Below are 20006 nucleotides of genomic sequence, written 5' to 3' on the forward strand. Positions count from 1 at the left end.
GCTGAGATTTGTCGTCCGTCGCCGAACCTCCGCTCTCTCCCGCCCTAGATCTCCTCCCTCTTCTCTCGCGGAGAAAAGATCTTGGAGCTCTATTCTCCCTCTTTTTGAGATTTTGTTTCAGTCAGTGAAATAATGTAGTAGAGGTGGCGGCGATGATTTTGAATCATCGATGCTGCGCTAATGATTCGTTGTTTCTATTTCCGTTCCGTTGCAGATCATGTCGGTTGGTGAAGTTTTGTGAGGAATGGATCTATGTCACGTTTCCAGTTCTTGGTGTTTGATTTTTTTTATTTCGTTGTCTTGTGGATTTCAGCGAGTTATGAGGTACTTCTTTCGTCAAATTGAGCGTGTGGTTGCAGATATGGAAGGAGGATTTTTGCTGTTTGTCGACGACTTCAAGTCCAATTGATCTTTTGTGTGTTTTCGTTATTGTGCTTCTGGCGATTGAGATTAGGTTATGGAAGGGAAATCTTCTGCAGAAGATGTCGTCCTTGTCAAGTTGGGAAGTAGTTGATCGCTTCTGCCCTATCTTTTAACACATGTGGATGCTTAAAAAAAGTGATTTTGTTGTCGACGACAAAACCGTACACGATTACAAAGCAAAGAGAGAGGTGGTCTGAGGAGGAGCACAACCATTTTCTGGAAGTTTTGAAGCTGTATGGAAGGGCATGCCAACACATTGAAGGTGTGTGGATTTGAATTTCCTTCTTTTTTTTTCATGTTTCAACTTAGAAGCTCCGGATGATGCTTTGTTTTGTAGCAATTCACTTTTCTCCCTTGAATGTCTGTTTTGAAGCTTGAGATTTAGAATGTTGATGTCTATGAAACTAGTGTTTCAGTATGTAGTTCCCTTAAAAGTGAGGATTATATTTATTGAAATTGTTTAATACATAACCAAAAAGAAATTCTTTGATACTTCATGGGTTTGGCATGTCTCAGTGTGTTTCATGAAAGATGAAGTGGAGTTATAATTGATGGTAGCAAGTATTCCTTTATAACAAACATAGATAAGATCATGCTAGAAATTCATCTTCTCTTTGGATTTATTATGCTTGTGGCAGAACATATTGGTACTAAGACAACTGTGCAAATTAGAAGCCATGCTCAAAAGTTCTTCACTAAAGTGAGTTGCCATTTGTGAAATCTATGAGTTTATACTAGTACAAACTGCATATATTCTTCTAATTTCAGCTTAGTAAATTTCTTTATGTTCTTTAGTTAATCATAATGATACACTATGTTGTAGTTTCGAGTTACTTTATTTTTATACTTAATATCTCTTGGATTATGTGGAACCTTAAATTTTCTGTGCATGAGTATGTCTTGTCTCATGATAAGTCAATCAACTTTTTGAGACTTACCAAGAAAAAATAATTCGTACAACCAGTATCTATTGGATCCTGAATTTGTTCTTCAATAGTGGATAAAGGCATATGACATCTTCGAAGATTTATCATATGTTTGTGATGGAAGAGGGACACAAATGTTATTTTTGATTAGTCTTTTTACAGATGGAACTATCAAAATGTTCATCATGTGCTGAATTAGAACAAGATAGTCATTGTAGAGATTTTTGCCAACTGTTAAATACAATCTTTATCATAGCATACATATCTCAAATACTAGCATGTTTATTACATGCCCTTCTGTATTCAACTCATTCATGGTACGAAGTGATTTTTACAACTTTGATTTTTGACATACATCATCTTTGGATCATCCTGGAAAATTTTCACAAAAAAGGCATCTCCAGTATGTTACATAAATTAAGGACTCTGAACTCCCTGTAGAAGACCTCTCTAGCACCAGTTGTTGATGTTGACGCTACTAAGAAACCACTGATGAGGCAATACCAACAAAGTAGATATTTGAATATGTCGTCTCAAACCTCCATGATTCACACATTGAAGTCATCAAAGTTGTGTTATTAACTCCATCTTGATCGAACTCACATATTATTGATCTAGTTGATTGATATGTGTTTTTACTCTTTTAATGTTTCTAAGATATAGTGTGCTACCTTTCTTAACAACTCAAAAAATGATTAACCAGGCTAGGTTACATCGAGCCTTGGGTGACCGGCCCACCTCCACGACATTACCCAACTTGTGGTGACCAGCCAGACCTTTATGGAAGTTTTCTACCGACTACTAGGATAAATCGAGAAGCACTTGTGGTGGGCGGCTCAGAAGCTTAGCATCCTTTAGTTGCAAGTCCTATTTGGAGGAAAAATCCTTACAAATACACCATAGTTGGGAATCGAACCGTGGGTACCTGGGAGACAACTGAGCGCTCTTACCACTGCACCATAACCTAGTGGCAAAAAAAATGATATGATTTTTAGAGCAAATGGTCAGCTAATCTTTAATAATAATGACAATAATTAAAAAAGGAATAATTTACTTAGCATTAAATGGTATGATATAAAAAAATTATTTGTGATAAGAAAAAAATTATCTGTTATAGGATATATCATATGTCAAATGTTAAAATGTTTAATAGAATGTGAATATATTCTTGTTAAGGTTGTCAAACATAGATCCTACATAAGAAAGGTTAGCATGCATAGGATTAGATAGTTGATTGGTAATGACATAACACAATCCAAATCTTAGTCAAGATCTAGATCGTTTAGGTTGGTTTGGATCATGAGATTCTAAGTTTTAGATCATAATCTTCGCAACCATGGTCCGAGGTTAGGTGTATCACTGGCAAAGAGAGATCGTTGAAGGAGCTGAAGGGGCTCAAGTTCAGTCCCATTGCTCAATCTCATAGAGGGTGTTGAGGTAGCCCCAATATATGTCACACCAAGGCTGCAGTTGGCCACTGGATTCATGAAGTGATCATGGCGTTGTTCTCTTCAGCAGTAAAGGGATCTCACATGAAGAAAATAAAAAATATCACAGCGGGAGAGCAGGTGACAATAGGAGCCATAGAGGAGGGCAGCAGCACACACATCAACAGGTTCCACAAAAAAGAACGAAAAAAAATGGATAAAAGCATTGGATCGGAAAGAAAGAGGAAGAAACTGCCTTACCACAGTTTAATTTAAGTAACATAATCTGTAAGAGCTGAAATTAAAACTTCTTATGAAGCATCGTCCTACCTTTATAATTGGAGGTTCTTGAGCTGCTGGGAGTAAGCAAGTGAATTGAGAGTGAATGCAAATGGTGTAACCTTGTGCGAGTTTGTTCGTCCACTAAGAGTGATTCCAGTGGGTGCTGATTGTTTGTCTATAAATTGTTGCTTTCTTATATTTAATTGAAGGTGGTTCCTTAAATATCAGTATCATACTGATCCAAGTTTGGACTGGTAATAGGACCATACTGTGACCTAAAACTTCAGCCATATATTATGTACTCAATGGTCGCTCTACTGGTCATGGTTGAGTAGATTCTTTAAGAGGAAAAATAATAATAAAACTGAGGAGATAAAGCATGTTTTGTTGAATTACATGACTAGTTTAAGATGAATGATTTTCTAATGTTGTCCTATCATCTCGATTAGGAATTTTTATACATTCATTGGAAGTGAAAAAATGGTCATCAACAAGATGGAATTTTAAAATGAAAAGATAAAAATGTTATTCATTGATGATGCGATTAATAAATTCCATATGGAGGTACATATTCATCAAGAGTCCTGGTAACTCGGTATCAATTGATTGCTAAACACAAGTCAATTACAGCTTGAGAAGGAAGCTCTTGAGAAAGGTGTTCCACCAGGACAATCTCATGACATTGATATCCCAGCACCAAGGCCTAAAAGGAAACCGAGCAATCCGTATCCACGGAAGTCCAGTTTGGGTTCTCTTGCTCCTCTTGGTGAAGTAATAAATGGGAAACCGTCTCAATAAATGTCTCTCTATGGAGAAAGTATAGTGATGGAAATTGGAAGTGAAGACCCACTGGAGATAAATGGTTTCAGTGGGTACTTTCATTGTTCCAATTGTCCAGTTGGAGTAACAGAATTTTACAGTTAATCTACTTTGTTTCATATTTTATACTGGTTAGCTACTTTGACTAGAAATTCACAGCATTGCAGAAGTTGCAAAGTAAATGCTTCCGAAGGTTCAGGTCGCTCAGAGGTTCTTAATGTCTTCCAAGAATCTCTATCTACTTCTGCTTCTTCTGCAAGCAAGATCTCTTCTGCAAGCAAGATCTCTTCCAATCAAAGAAAGTATCTGGAACTCTTCCCCTTCAAGAAGAAAATGGACGGTGATATTTCAATCGACAAATCCTTGATTCCTCATTATGTGGAAGAGGACCTAGGTAAAAGTTTTCTTTGTGTCGATAAAACAGGACAATCTACAAAGCAACAAATCAATTTGTCTCTGGAAGGGGGCAAATATTCATCAAACCTTCGAGATGCGACATCAAAGGATATCTTGGAAGTTGATCACACCCAGATAAAGCATCATCATCCTTCATGTTCTAATGTCACTGAAACTGAAAATACAGATGTTCAGCTGCTGCTGTAAGAGAACAATTAGGAGGGCAGATGAATACCAAACCATCCTCAAATGCTGCAGTTTCTTCGTCGCCATTCCTGAATCTACCATCAATTGGTTCCATGCATCAACAATTTCCAGTCTTTTTGCCCTTGGCTTACTTCCACAATAATCAAGATGCCTATTGGTCATTTCTAGACATGTCATCCACCTTTCCAAATCTGATTCTTTCCACCTTATCACAAAAACCATCAGTTCAATCAACAGCAAGTCTTGCATAATCATCATGGCCATCTGCTGAAGTTGAGACTCCTGTCCAACCAATCACAGGAATCCTAACTGGTGAAATTCTGGAAAAGTGTGCAAATCCAGCCACAAACTTGGGGACCATTGCTGTTGCTACAGTTGTCCTGTCCCTGCTTGGTGGACATCTTCTTGCCATGGTTCCCTCAGCCTTTTGCCAATTTTGCATTTTCTACACAGTATGCAAGCACTGCCCTCTACACATGCCCAGCCGGAGCTCGAGAACATGATGGAACTATTGAGGAATCTTCAGATGGGAACCCACAAGTTGGAAATGAAAATCAATTTGATGCTCTAAAACCTAGATACCACTCTTCTAAATCCTAATCATCATCAAACTCAGATGGTAGTGGAAGAGATGAGAATTTCAACAAGCAAGCCACTGGGTTCGATAAGATCAAGCCAGATAGTGGACTTCAGGATTCAGACAAGGCAAGAAATAAGAAAACACCGGACCGTTCTTCGTGTGGATCAAATACACCATCCAGTAGCAAAGTAGAAACAGACAGTATACAGAAAAAACATGAGAAAGTAAATGATGAGTCTAAGGAAGCCTACTTATAGATTTTCAGCTTGCGGAACCAATCATCTCAGGCTTAGAAATAGTGGAAGCTTGAATCATGGAAGGAGGTTTCCGAAGAGGTTGTAATGGAAACTTCTAGCTATCTGAATTTCCCAGCCACTGCCATTGGAGCACCATCACTACTCTTAATGTATCTTTCTCTCCTTTTGCCAGGATCAATTCGCCTTCCGAGCACTGTTCAAGAGAGAGGTGCTTCCACAATGCTCCTCTTCCACATACTGAAGAAGTTGCAGCCAGAGTTTACTGAATTGCCAGCTGATGTCAACAAGAACATATGCACTACAACCAATTTTAACAATCTTCCTGATGACTCTGAAAACAAGTTGTCTATCAGAAATAACAACTGCGCGGTGTCTGGGAGGTTCAAGCCTAGCCGGACTGGTTTGAAGCCTTACAAGAGGTGTTCAGTGGAAGCCAAGGAGAACAGATCAGCTGCCATAGAAAAAAGTGGCAACAAGAGAATTCGTCTGCAAGGGGAAGCTTCCACCTGATAACACACTTGCAGAGCACCATTCCTAATGGCATGTTGTTTATCTATGAATTTATAAGACTTTGTGCTTGCTAAACATCAAACTTTACAACTTAAATCTTGTATCTTCTTCGAATTGTAACATAATCCATTCGATCAGCTCTTCTACGAGGTAAACTGCTTGTAAGGTTGTGTTTTAAAGTGAACATATTGTCAATGTCTGGAGTTCATCCTTTCTTGCTCCGTCTTTACCAATATAATTTTGTTAGAAAATTAAAAGGAATTCCTAACTATCTATATCATTAAAAACGTGTCATATTTTTTTAAAAAATATTTTACCTGTAATTTAATACTAAAATATCCATCTGCGTTTCATCTGACAATAATTTTGATCAAAATTTATTAAAGTTGTTCTAACTCGAAGATATATTAGTAATTTTAATCAAAATTATACCATTTTGAAACTGTCTTAATTAAAATAGTATCATTTTAAAGTAATTTTGATCAAAAGTCGCTATAAAATTGAGCATCAAATTGGGTTGTTTTGATAAAATTTTAAAAGATATATATAGCTTTTTTTCCTTTGACGATATGGATAAAAAGGATGACTTTTTAACTTTTTGCCAATAATTTTTTTTATTGTCTTGATAGCTACCCAAACACAATGCTTGCTTATTTCTAAAAGATTCTTCATTTATTGGATCGTTAATTTTTTTAAGACGAAATTGCCCATTATAATTTATTTAACATATTTATTTTAATTTTCTAAATTATTATTTAGAGCAAAAAGATATTGCCCATCCCAAACATTCAGAGGATATTTTATTAATAAAAAAATTAAAAATATTTTATAATAAAATGATAATTGACTGTCACCAGAGGGAGCGGGTTAATTAATGATTGAGAAAATATTCTATAAATAGCAAAAAGTTATTTAGCAACAGAAAAGGGCTTTTACGTCCATATATGCGCGCGATGAAATCTCGATCCCCGAACCAGCCACAAATCTAAAGGCGTAAACGTAATCGTTGAAGAGTCAGAATGCAAGTAAACGCAAGATCTTTTTCGGCTGCGGTAAAATTCCTAATCGATTCTCTGCCGAAAGCGAGGGCGAGCGGATCGACGAACGCTCGTCGATGATCTTCACGGCGTACGCCCACCAATCATCTCCCCTGATAAGTTACTCTTTTGTTTCCCTCTCTCGCAGTCGCACGAGCGCACGCAATCGCTGCACGCCGCCCGCACCTCACCATCTGATTCTTACGCGGCCCTCTTGGGAGTAATACTCAGCGACTCCGACGGAAACGGTTCCCGTGGAGCTGGTGTTGGTGCCGCAGTGAAGCGATGGAGATCGATAGGGCCATCAGGGAAAGCACCGATCGGCGGCTGCAGACAAAGTACCAGAACGCCGTCTACGTGATTCAGAGGGCTTTTGCGCTCTACGAGTCAGATTCCTAACCTCCGCCGTTTAGTATGTTGGGTGATTTTTGCATATTTGTTTGCTTTTTGATTTTGTTGTGGTTTGCGTTGGATTTCTTTATGGTATGTAGTTTTGCGCTGCGATCCAAATCTTGGTTAAAAATAAATTTTTTGCTGGAATAGGTTGTTCAGTCTTGACCAAGGGGATCCTTTTCCTGCGTCAGTTGCATTTTCAACCTGAATTTGCAGTACTCATTTGTGTTTCTTCTTCGCCCTAGTAGTTACATCACTGAACTACAGTTTTAGAGCTTAGGTGCTAGGTAGGTCGATTATTCTTACGGCTTTCCTTGTTCGTCATTTTGTCTCGGCTTAGAAAGGGAGTGAATTACTGCTTATTTTAAACTGTATAGTTTAATTTAAACAGATTGATTAATTCAGGATGGTGCTGACATGTTGTTATTGACCTGATTGATTTTCAGTCATGGAACCTTCGTAAATATTCACAATTCACTGTAGCAAAAATTGCATATCAAAATGTTATTGTCATTGCATCTCAGAGTGTTGCAGTTGCCATGTTGCTTCTTTGATCATGACTGCAAGTTTGGCATATGATTCTTTACTTTGTTATTCCGAAAATAAGTTATAGTAACAGTTCAAAAAATTCTTAACAGATTTGAGCAGGTCGCCTTCAGTTTTAATGGGGGAAAGGACTCAACGGTACAGACTTTCATACCTGTCTTTGTTTTGCTTGTATCACATTTTAACACTTGTTCAATTGTTTTGTCATTGCAGGTATTGCTTCATTTGCTGCGAGCTGGCTATTATTTGCATCAAGGAAAATCAGAATGTTCAAATCACCATCTTTCAGATGATGCACACAAGTGTCCAATTCGGACCATATATTTTGAGACTCCATGTGCTTTCCCTGAGATTAATTCCTTTACTTATGAAACTGCTGCTGAGTAAGAATGCACTTTCGCACTTTTACTTTCTCATGCAAGGCCTTGTTTGTCTTTTGAAGTTAATGATGCTCCAACTTTTAAGCATGCCTTGTATCTGAAACTATGGGTTTATTTACTCCACTTCTGTTTTTTTTTTTTTTTTTTCTTTTTCTTAGTTACAACTTGCAACTGGAAAGTATCCACTCAGATTTCAAGTCTGGCCTAGAGGCTCTTTTGAAGGAAAAACCTACTAAAGCTATTTTTCTTGGAACCAGGATTGGCGATCCTAATGCAGTATGTCTTGTAGTAAATTACAAAAAGTTGCAGTACATTGTGTTTTTTTATCCAAGTTATTCAAATTTGCAGTAAAATGGGATTTTTTTTTCTAAGTTATTAATTTGCTCTTGGTGCAGATGAGAGTTTACATCTTTTACTTTATTTCGCCTCACAGGTTGGACAGGAGCAATTTTCCCCGAGTTCAATTGGATGGCCTCCTTTCATGAGGGTGAACCCTATCTTGGACTGGTCATACAGGTTATTTTTTGGATATACTTGTTAACTAATATACCAATTGAAGATATTTAGATTGTTATTTAAGTCTTTTCATCCCTTCAATTTGTCATTGTCAGGGATGTTTGGGCTTTCCTTTTAACTTCCAAGGTTAAGTACTGCAGTCTCTATGATCAAGGGTAAGCCACAAATTGTTTGATGCTGTCATTTGCTTGCCAATGTTGTTCCATTATGGTGCCATCATATCTTAATTTAAATTCATAACAGTTTGTGTCATTGTCATTTTGTGATACTACTTACATTGTTTAATTTCATCATTATTAAACCTTGTAAGTTCTATGATTGTTTAGATATACATCAATTGGGAGCATATACGACACAGTTCCAAATGCATTGTTAAGCATTGCTGATTCATCAAGCACGAAAAATAATTTTAAACCTGCATATATGCTCTCTGATGGAAGATTAGAAAGAGCTGGAAGAAACAAGAAGTTAGCTCTTAAATGTGATAATGCTTCTCTAAACAATGGTGTGATTGGCATTTCTCTGAATGGTTCCTTCAAGGCATCAATTATCATCGTAGGTGATGAGATTCTGTAAGTCATTTTTTGGATGTCATACCCTTTATATAATCTACTGATAAAAATTTTAAACAAATATTGTGTATCTTCTGGATAAAACTTTGTTGGATCTTTTTACCTACATTCTTCCAAATTTTTGTACCATTTTCTATTTTGCAGTATTACTTTTTCTTTGTATTTTATTATTAACCTAGTTGTCTACTCTCCAATGATGGCCCATTTTCATGCTATTAACAAGTGGAGCAATCTCTTACAGATAAAAAGGTCTATAAATTGTGAAAGATTTCATATTTTTTGTGTTTATAATTTATACTAATGAGTTATCTTTTAAAACTACTATGACAACAATAAGGGAATTCATAGTTCTTTTTCCATTTTTTATTACAGATTGACCTACTAGGAAACAACTCTTGGACCAGGTAGGTGGCCAGGAAGAGGGGGGTGAATTGTCTGTCGAAATAAAACAAACATCTTTCCCGTTCTTTCGACTATATTTAAAAGCAACAATAATGATAAGTTAAAATAATGACTAGAAAGAAGAGGCATAAGGTTTACTTGGTTACAACCTAGATGGTTGTTAATCCAAGGCAAGTGCAAGCGCAATAAAAATCTTCTTCGTTGAAGGCGGAGAAGCCTCTTACACTCATTGAAAAGCTCAGACAATTGATAGGAAATGATTACAATAGTTGATCTCTATTTCCTAGGTCTAGGGGTTTTTTTTATAGCCCCTGGGAATAGTTATCCGTGGTTGGAAGGCACCTTCAACAGGCTGGAAGGCGCCTCCAGCAAGCGCCAAAGGATAAAGTTTTATCCTTTGGCAACGACAATATTAGCCTGGTCGAAGGCGCCTTCCATAGAGTTGGAAGGCGCCTTCGTACTGTTCATCGAAGGCGCCTTCGTACTGTTCATCGAAGGCGCCTTCCATAGTGAATCTGTGGAGGCGTGCAGAGGCGTGCAGAGGCGCCTCGAAGGAGCCTTCAACTCCCTTTAAAGGCGCCTTCAGCAGCACTTACAACTACCTTTTGCTCTTTTGCTGCTCTGATCGCGTGGGTGATCGTGGCCATCCGGGATAGGGCTCACCCGAACCCATTTCCCGGTCTTCTCTTCGAGCAAGTTTTCGCTCCGGCTTCTCGTCCCTCGGAACGTCGCGCACATCCTTCTCATTCATTGGTGTACTCTTACGTTGGAACCTCGTCCCTCGGATGCATCGAGCCCGTCGCTCCCTTCCCGTGCCATCCTTCTCGCTAGCTGCGTCTTCTGCTCGACTTCTTGTGTTCCTAAACTCCTGCACACTTAGACACAAGGTTCAAACATAACAGGACCTAACTTTAACTTGGTTGATCACATCAAAACTACCATGAGATTCCAACAATTTCTCCCTTTTTGATGTGCATCAACCCAAGTTCAAGTTAAGGTAAAAAAAATGTAATAAAGGTATTGTAAAAAAATTGTAATAATAACATTTTTGGAACATTAAGTATAATGTTGCAAAATTCAAAATTTGTAAAATTTAAAATGTTAAAGTTAAAATCCAAAATTTTAAAATCTCCCCCTAAACTTATATCTATTCCTCCTCCTTTGATCACATCAAAAAATAGGAAAATAACATAAAAAGTTAGAAAGTTTGAAATAAATTTTTAGGGGACTTAAAAGAAATTTCAATAAAGTCATACTTTGTATTCGACTAGAAAGAGTTTTAAAGAAAACATTTTGTCAATTCTAAAAACTCAACTGATCCTAAAAAAACTTGTTAAATGATTATGACAGTAAATCGTTTAACAGTTAGTCAATTAAGTATTAAATTCAATAATTGGCTTCTGGCGAGACACTAGACCTTCTTGGATATTGGAACAACAACCACTTTCTTAGACAAAGTCTTTTAAAGAAATTAATATTTAATTTCCTTTTTGATATTTTAACCCTGTTTTTTTTTTTAAATTTTAGTCTAAGCATGACTTTGGAACTAATATAGGTTCCTATCTACTAGATTAATTAGAAATTTTGGAGGTATATAACTTTTGGGGATCTTTCTAATTTGACCCTGTGAAATCGTAAATACCAGTTTATCCTATCATGATTTCTAATTTTTTATTTTTGACAATTATTCAAATTCAAGCATGCATGGTCATTTTTCAATTTTTTTATTTCTATCTTTAATTTTTCGTTTTCTAATTTTAGATTATCATACAATTCTAGAGGACATGCATTAGCTAATTATTTTTTTAAATCAATACTTTCTTTTTCTAATTTGTACAAATTTTTAGAAAGCATTTTGATAAAATTAGAAGATTGTTCGGGAGATAGTGCATGTACCTCACTTATCTCGTGATCTGATGCTCCCCCTTCATCACGGCTTTCTTCTGATGATCTTCCCCCTTCATCGATGCTCATTTCTAAGCTTCTTTCATCTTCTGTTTGATAGTTTGCCATTAGGACTAGTCCAGAGAAGGCCTCGATCTCGGACTCAGAGGATGATGATTCATCCCATGTGGCCTTCAAGTTCTTGTGTTTTGGTTTGTTGCCCTTATCTTTCTCCTTCTTTAGTTTAGGACATTCATCCTTGATGTGCCCTTCTTCGTTGCAGTTGTAGCATCGAACCTTCTTTTTGTTTTAATAATCCTTTTTCGTTTGCGATTTAAGCTTATTAAATCGAATAAACTTATTAAATCTCCTTACTATTAAAGTCATTTCGTCTTCATCAATTGACTCTTCAGAGTCTGGATCGTCCGTTCTTGCCTTTAGGACATTATTCTGACTCGGCCCCTTTCTTTGTCTTGCACACCGAGATTCGTGTAATTCGAAAGTGGAGAAAAGATTTTCTAAAGTACTCATCTCGAGATCTTTAGAGATATAATAGGAGTCTACTATAGATGTTCATTCCGGTGTTCTCGGGAACGCATTTAAAGCATACCTTAGCGTGTCTCGATTGGTTACCATTTCTCCGAGGTTCGTTAAGCTAGTAATTAGCTCTTTAATTCTTCTATGTAGTTGAGCAACCAATTTGCCTTCTTCCATTCGGAGATTTCTTATTTGATTCCGGAGTAGGTCCCGTTTTGCGAGTTTGGCTTCGGACGTATCTTCATGTAGTTCCAGGAATTTCTCCCAAAGTTCCATTGTTGATTCGTAGGTGCCGATTCTGTTGACTTCTTGCGGAGGTAGCACGCTCAGTAGATGGAATTCCGCTCATCCATTTGCTACGAAATCTGCTTGCTCCATTTTGGTCCATTGATACTCCTCATTTTCTTTCGGTGCTACAAATCCATATTTTAATATTAACAATAATTCAAAATCGGTTTTAAAAAATACCTCCATGCGTTTCTTCCAAAACGCAAATTCTCCCTCGAATTTTGGTGGGTAAATTGTCGGTCCGACCATCGTTTCAGTGCTTCAGTCGATGATTAGTCCTTGTGAGGCGTTCTGACTCTGATACCACTTCTTGGACCAGGTAGGTGGTCGACAAGAGGGGGTGAATTGCTTGTCGAAATAAAACAAACACCTTTCCCATTCTTTCTACTCTAATTAAAAGCAACAATAATGATAAGTTAAAATAACGACTTGAAAGAAGAGGCACAAGGTTTATTTGATTACAACCTAGATGGTTGTTAATCCAAGGCAAGTGAAAGCGCAATAAAAATCTCCTTCGTTGAAGGCGGAGAAGTCTCTTACACTCGTTGAAAAGTTCAGACAGTTGCTAGGAAATGATAACAAGAGTTGATCTCTATTTCCTAGGTCCAGCGGTCTTTTTATAGCCCTTGGGAAAAGTTATTCGTGGCTGGAAGGCACCTCCAACAGGCTTGAAGACGCCTCTAGCTAGGTGCCAAAAGATAAAGCTTTATCCTTTGGCAATGACAATATCAGCCTAGTCAAAGGTGCCTTCCATAGGGCTGGAAGGCACCTTCGTACCCTTCATCGAGGATGCCTTCCAGCCATGGAAGGCACCTTCGACAGTGAAGGTGCGGAGGCGCCTTCAACTCCCTTTGAAGGCGCCTCCAGCAGCACTTACAACCACCTTTTGCTCTTCTGCTACTTCGATCGCCTGGGTGATCGTGGTCATCCGGGATAGGGCTCACCCGAACCCATTTCCTTGTCTTCTCCTCGAGCAGGCTTCCGCTCTCGCTTCTCGTCCCTCGGAATGTTTCGCACGTCCTTCTTGTCCACCAGTGTACTCTTCTGCAGCACCTCGTCCCTCGGATGCACTGAGCCCGTCGGCTCCCTTCTCGTGTCATCCTTCTCGTTAACTGTGTCTTCTGCTCGATTTCTTGTGTTCCTAAGCTCCTGCACATTTAGACACAAGGTTCAAACATAACGGGACCTAACTTTAACTTGGTTGATCACATCAAAACTACCACGAGGTTCCAACAACAACTTGTCCAGAAAATTACAATGTCCGGTGGAGGATTCTGTGATGGATGACTTGTATTATTTGCAAGGGCGATTCAAGGATCACTAGAGTTTTTTTTAGTTGATATTTGGGACAAAAAGCCTTTTTTGTTTATGTTAAACAATAATAATGTTCAATGTGAACCTTTTGAATATTACTGCCTTCAATTTCCCTTTCGCTATATAAACATGGAATTGTTGGTTTCTCCCTGAAGCACAACCCTTGAAGGGCTTGGGTGAGTGAAAAGAGCTTCCCGTAAGGGGAAAATTGCAATAAATTTATAAAGAATATTTTTGACTGAGTTCATGAGAGTTCAACCAAGACTTTTGGAGGTGGTTATAATGCTTTGCAACAATAATTCTAAACAAATTTAATCACAAATTATTCCTTCTCCTTTATACTATGTTTTCCCTTATCCTCTTCCAAGAAGATGGGTGTTCACTTTTCCAGAATGAATGCTTGAGCTATAGTGGTCACGTAGCCAAACAAATGCTAGTTACTCTCACCCACTGGATCTTATTCCTCGTATATCTAACATTATCCAGACATATTTTGGAGAGTTTTTTTTTCCATTTTTTTTTACTCGTTTACTGATTTTGCTAATTGATTCATCATAAACATTAGCTTTTGGCATTCAACAGTTCTTTTTATGGCTAAAGGGGCATTCATTATTCTTGATGCACATTTATTTCAGATTTGGCACTACAGAGGACAAGCTGAGTGCGGCACTGTGCAAAAAGTTAAATGCTATTGGATGGCAAACAACTCGTATAGCAGTTGTTCAGAATGAAGTGAGACAAATTTATGCAATAATAACTATCTCTATACTTTAACTCAAATTATGCAGATAATATGATCTTTTCCTATCTTTTCTGCCAATATTCATAATTTGTATATTGTCTTCAATTTAAACAGTTGCAACAAAAATTTACTTTTATTGAATACCGTGAGATTTTCACTGATGAGGATTAATCTTATATTTTTCTCCTTGAACTGTTACAACCAGCATGGTCCATGGCTTTGGAAGCTTGTTTTCTGGTCTGATTTATGCTTTGTTCTTTGCTATGAAGATGGAATTTATCTTCAAATTATTCTTAAATCTTCACCACTTTTTTATTTGTTTGCATCTGTTGCAATTACACTGTGATAGTTATAGGCTAAAGCTTTCAACTATGTTCAACTGTGCTTGCTAGTTTTCATAAATTTTTCTTGTAAATGATTTTATGCTAGATATATGCTACCACAAAGAACTTTCAAATTTTTCCTAGTATTTTTTTTCCATTCTCAATTAGAGTATATTGTGACCTCTTTTGTTCATCCAGATTGATTCTGTGGCTGAAGAAGTGGAACAGAGGAAGTCTACAAATGACATGGTTTCTTTCAGTGACCTTCAGTTATCTAAGTTCTTAATCTCTGAAGTTCTAATATTTTTACCGCAGTTCATACACATTTGATCTTTGAACATCTATTTACAGGTCTTCCTGTTTGGAGGGTTTGGCCCTATGAGTTCTGATGTTTCACTAGCAGGTGTAGCAAAAGCTTTTGGAGTTCGGCTGGTTAGTTGATGTGGGATTTGGGTTTCAACCAAAATATTTCATGGTTTAAACTTGGATTATCTAATCCATCATATAATGTTGCAATATGCTTTATGAAAAAAAAATCCTGCCTTCACAAGTTTATTTTGTCTTTTTTTTTTTGTCAATAAATCACAGTCATAATGCAATCCGCAACTGAAAAACCACATTATCTTGCTTCAAGTGGTGAAGTTTTGGTGAACTCTAGAATCTACATGGTACATATGCCATGTCCTATACCTGGTGTTAGGCTTCTAGTAGCCATATGTACTTGGAGAAATATAAATGCAAAGGGATCTAGTGCTTTTACATATCCTATATATGTATGAGAGTTTGCTTTAAATAGTGAAGAATATCATATGTTGCAGTTAAGAATCCACAATTAGGTTCTAACTAGAACTAATAACAAATTATTATAAATGTTTGTTATACTCATCAACATTTGTTTAGTACAATATCCATCACATGCTTTTGTAGATACATTGCTTTTACTTAAGAAACAATCTCAAATGATTTCCTTATTTTGGATGATTTTTGGATATTGATACTTGTATAAGGCATTTTCAAAATTTTTTTGGTTGAGCATGCTATATGACTAATTCTTTCCACTAGAGGGCAATTCCAAATTGTTTCCCAAGCTTCAATGTGTATAAAGTGAGTCCTAAAACTTTAATGATTGTTACAACCATGTCCTAAGTTTAGTTTTACTATATAATTGATAAATGATGATATGTCTCCACAACCATTTTAGACTACGCATCAACTATGGACCTGCCAAACTAAACAATGCTATGTTGAGTTCTATGAATGAAGAGATTAAATATTCATCTCCTTTCATTCTGTCTGAGCCCTCATTATGAGCCTTTCTTTCCAAAGCTTTGCAGTATTTATTTGACTACTGAAAAGTGAAAACATTAATCGCATTCTTTTTAGTCTGGATTTTACTCTAATCAGTTTTATATTCAGTGTAATAGTTAGGCCTACTTTCTCAGAGGTCCAGTCAATTTGCAGGACATTGATCTTTGTTATTTTGCATATAGCCTAAGGCAATATATTTCTTACGAATTATCTGTACTTTGTTTCCAGGCTCCTGATGAAGAGTTTGAGGAGTACCTCAGACATCTTATAGGACAGCACTGCATTGGGGACAGGAATGAGGTAATAAATAAATATTTGGCTTTTGCATGCTTTCTGTCATTTCTGTTAATATCTATTAAGTAATGGTAAGGCCATTTGCATGCACAGCAACATAGAAGTCCTTTACTAAACTTCGTATCCTGCAAACAGGTTGTCTGTTGCTGTTTCTGAAGTCCTTTTTTGGTTTGAATTTATTGTTGATTGAATTGGATGATACTCTGTGTCTGAGGGGAACCATGCCTATGTATATGCTCCAACTAATATGAGAGATGGTATCTTAGTTAAGGTCATTATAATAGCATCATATGTGACTGAAAAATGTTTCTTATACATTTATACAAGTTTTATTGCATATTGATATTCTTCAAGGCAAGACATTACCATTTAATATAGAGATCCACCATTTATGTGCAGAATGAATTATATTTGATAGTGCACCTAATGTTTATTTCTAAATTCTAAATGCTGACATTCTAACTCGTTTTTTCTTACTTTCTCAGATGGCTTTATTGCCTGAAGGTATAACAGAATTATTGCATCACAAAAACCTTCCTCTTCCATTGGTATGCTTGACATATTCTCTGGATATTTTGTTTTTCTATGTTTACTTAATTTATTTATTTTGAATAAACAGATTGTCTGTTACTTGTTGTTTTTAACTCCTATTATATTTGATATGCATTTAATAGTTTACCCTGTGTGTACTTGACACAAGGAGCAAAATGAACATCTATGAACTAATGTCTTAGTTTGCATGTTAATCTCTTTATCATTTTTGAAAAGAAACAGAATAACTCACCTAATATGCATAATGTGAATATTTTTAAAGGTCTCAACTCTTAACCTCTATTTACTTGAAACTAGGAGCAAAAAAGAACATTTATTAACTACTGTCTTGGTTTGCTTGTGAATCTCTTTATTGCTTTTGGAAACAGACAGACAAACTCAGCTAAGAGGTTTAATGTGAACATCTTTAAAGTTCTCAAGCTGATGTCAGTTTGAACATGTAATATTAGATTGTATAAATTTGAAAGGAAGTTGGTTAAAGGGAGGTGTGTAACAAATGAGCACGGAAACTGAATTATCTGGTGCACAATCGTGGTGGATCCAGAATTTGTGAAGTTAGGGTCAAATCAATGCTATATCTTTAAAGTAATAATTCAAGGAGCAAATGCCTAAAGTTACTGGTATTTTTTCAAAACAAGAAGTTAATAACTTTAATTACATTGTGTTGGGTTTGAATAATTTCTTAGTCCGTCTCTGGTGCACAATGCATGGAGTACATTTGAGAGTTTGCCTGCATTGAAATGGCAACAAGCCAGTAGTCTTTTTGAATACTATCTAAGAGTTTTCCTGATTGATGAGGAACTTTCTTTGTGCCTGATCTGTTGCTTCTTTCTTTGCAGATCAAATGTCACAACGTTATTATTCTTTCTGCAACAAATATATGTGAATTGGAAACTCAATGGGATTGTCTTTTCGAATTACCTAATGTGCCATTAGTGCAATTGGCACCATTCACATTGAAGCATCTTAGCACCACACTTTCTGATGTAAATCTCCATCTTATGTTTAAATGGTTCCCTCTCTCCGCTCCTTAGTCATTTGAAATTACTTAACTGTACCATCTGCGACGGATGTGATCTGCACCGAATGTTAATTTTAGTGTTGGTACAAGCAATTCTTTATGGTGCCATACTAATGTTTGGACCATAGTACATTTTAAATTTGTTTAGTAAATTACAATTTCTACTAGATGTATTTTCTCAATATTTTATTTTGCTAACAAACTCTCAAACATTACTGTTCTGTATTTTGCAGGTTGAAATTGCTCAGACCATGTCGCAACTGTGCCTTGAATTCTCAGATATTTACATAGGTAAGGACCAGAACTTTTCCACATAAGTGAACCATATCAGGTTTCCAAGCAGGAACTGCTGCTGCTGCTTAAATGTTTATCATACAGAGCTTTCAATCAATAATATAATTTCTTGTATCCCTATTGATTATTCATCACTGTGAAATATAGGATGCCATCGCATGTCCCGTGCCACACCTTCCATAATAAATTTCATCGGGAAGGTGAGTTCTTTAAGCATCAATAAATAATATCCGTCTTTGTTTTGTTTTACTGCCATTTAATAAAACACACATTTCTAACTTTCTCTGCGAACATGAAACTCCTAATATGCTCCCTTGACATTTTCTCTAGGACAAGTCTAGACTTGAATCGGCTGTCAAGAAACTGTCCAGTAGTTTCCCACCTGGAGCTTTCTTTGAACACAAGTGTGACTGATATACTTGGTTAAAGTTTAACTTCCAGAGGTCATGACCACCCAAAGTTGGTGTTAGAAGCTGATCTTGATTAAATATCGACATCAGTTTCTTCTAAAGGCTTCCTCTGCCCAACTACCTTTTCCCATTTGAAGAAGCAATCGCTGCAGTTTCTTTGGCAGAAAGTACCAGTTAAGCTGCACATCCTAAAAACTTTGGAAGCTCACTGATTAAACCACCAAAGTTCAAGCTAAATCGCCCATATGTATACAAGATTATTAGCTCGTATGTATACACGATTAAGAGCATCATGAAGAAATTGTCATAAGTTAAACTCAAATGACTTTTGGATCAGGTTGCAATGTCGTCTCTTGCTTATCTGTTAATTCTTTGTACAGCCAAAAGACATGATTCTTCTGCTGTGGCAGAGTGTTCAACCATTTCATCAAAATGTGTATCATCAACTCTTTTTTGGGGGTTGGGAATGGCACCGGCCAGATCACATTTTGCAGGAGAAAGAGGAGCAAACAGTCACTGCTTGGTAAGGTTTTTACTCTTGTTTCGAGCTCCTCTTCTTGTTTTTGATATGCGATAATGACATCTAAGGTCACTTGTTCTTGGCCTTGCCCACAATTTTTTTTTGTACCACTGGATACTATTGCCTGACCCGAAGACTATAGACTCGATAAGTGTAACTTCATACTTTGCCTAGTCAAGTTTCTCCTCTTGTTTCAAGCTCCTCATCTTGTTTTCGACATGTGAATGTGACATCTGAGATCACTTGTCGTTGGCCTCATTCACAGATGTTTTTGTGCCATTGGATACTATGCCTGACGAGAAGAACATAGACTCAATAAGAGTAACTTCAGGCTTTATTCCTTTGAGACGAGAATCTCTTTGACAATTCATTTTAGATGGTTTTTCACATTCCTTACTGAACTTAGGGTTGTAGTTTGAGATTAACGTTTAGACTTGTGATGTCAGTTTGTGATCTCAGTAGTTATTACTTGCAATCCAAGCTGTTCTTGCCCTTGCTGAAATAGCTATCAATTTGAATGTTCAAAACAGGTGGGTCCTCTTTTGATCAATTTTGATCCATTCGAACTGTTTGTCAAGTCACTGAAATGTGAGAGGGCCAAGTTTACTGATAGCCTGCCAAGATATCAGGAGACTAGATGGTATTCAACTTTTCTAGCCTTCAATGAGAACTAGTGCTATGCTGATGAGCCTAAAACTTAACCTTAGACATGCCTCTCAATTTTCACGGCGAACTGAAGAGATATACCTTCATTTACCAACTTTGCACCACCATTTAGCGAAGCTTTGATCATTCCACTTGTGGCCATCTAGATGCATTTATCGATTGCACATTATCTCATAGTTT

The 20006-nt window shown here is 36.9% G+C and overlaps 1 protein-coding gene and 1 pseudogene across 2 annotated transcripts; both read left to right on the top strand.

The window, feature by feature from the left end:
* The first annotated feature begins 217 nt into the window (after window positions 1-217).
* LOC122022825 lies at window positions 218-5992 on the top strand (annotated as a pseudogene).
* Window positions 5993-6763: 771 nt separating this feature from the next.
* LOC122023457 (FAD synthase-like) lies at window positions 6764-18976 on the top strand. Of its 2 annotated transcripts, XM_042581573.1 has the most exons (17): window positions 6764-6879; window positions 7013-7250; window positions 7896-7941; window positions 8017-8186; window positions 8342-8459; window positions 8617-8699; window positions 8795-8854; window positions 9026-9271; window positions 14332-14428; window positions 14960-15010; window positions 15113-15193; window positions 16298-16369; window positions 16849-16911; window positions 17755-17901; window positions 18170-18227; window positions 18378-18430; window positions 18561-18976. In XM_042581573.1, exons 2-17 carry the CDS (start codon window positions 7150-7152, stop codon window positions 18642-18644), a joined length of 1530 nt encoding a protein of 509 aa, XP_042437507.1. In that variant the 5' UTR covers window positions 6764-6879; window positions 7013-7149; the 3' UTR covers window positions 18645-18976. The 2 variants fall into 2 exon arrangements, with proteins under 2 accessions (XP_042437507.1, XP_042437506.1); XM_042581572.1 differs by having other exon boundaries at window positions 6832-7250.
* The last annotated feature ends 1030 nt before the right edge of the window (window positions 18977-20006 follow it).

The sequence above is a fragment of the Zingiber officinale genome, chromosome 9B (genome assembly GCF_018446385.1).
Source record: "Zingiber officinale cultivar Zhangliang chromosome 9B, Zo_v1.1, whole genome shotgun sequence".
NCBI lineage: Eukaryota > Viridiplantae > Streptophyta > Magnoliopsida > Zingiberales > Zingiberaceae > Zingiber > Zingiber officinale.

Coding starts and splice junctions, on each gene's coding strand:
- LOC122023457 (XM_042581573.1), top strand. CDS start 7,150: ATGGAGATCGATAGGGCCATCAGGGAAAGCACCGATCGGCGGCTGCAG. Junction 8,460..8,616: donor GGATTGGCGATCCTAATGCA/GTATGTCTTGTA, acceptor TTCGCCTCACAG/GTTGGACAGGAGCAATTTTC. Junction 18,431..18,560: donor TAATAAATTTCATCGGGAAG/GTGAGTTCTTTA, acceptor CATTTTCTCTAG/GACAAGTCTAGACTTGAATC.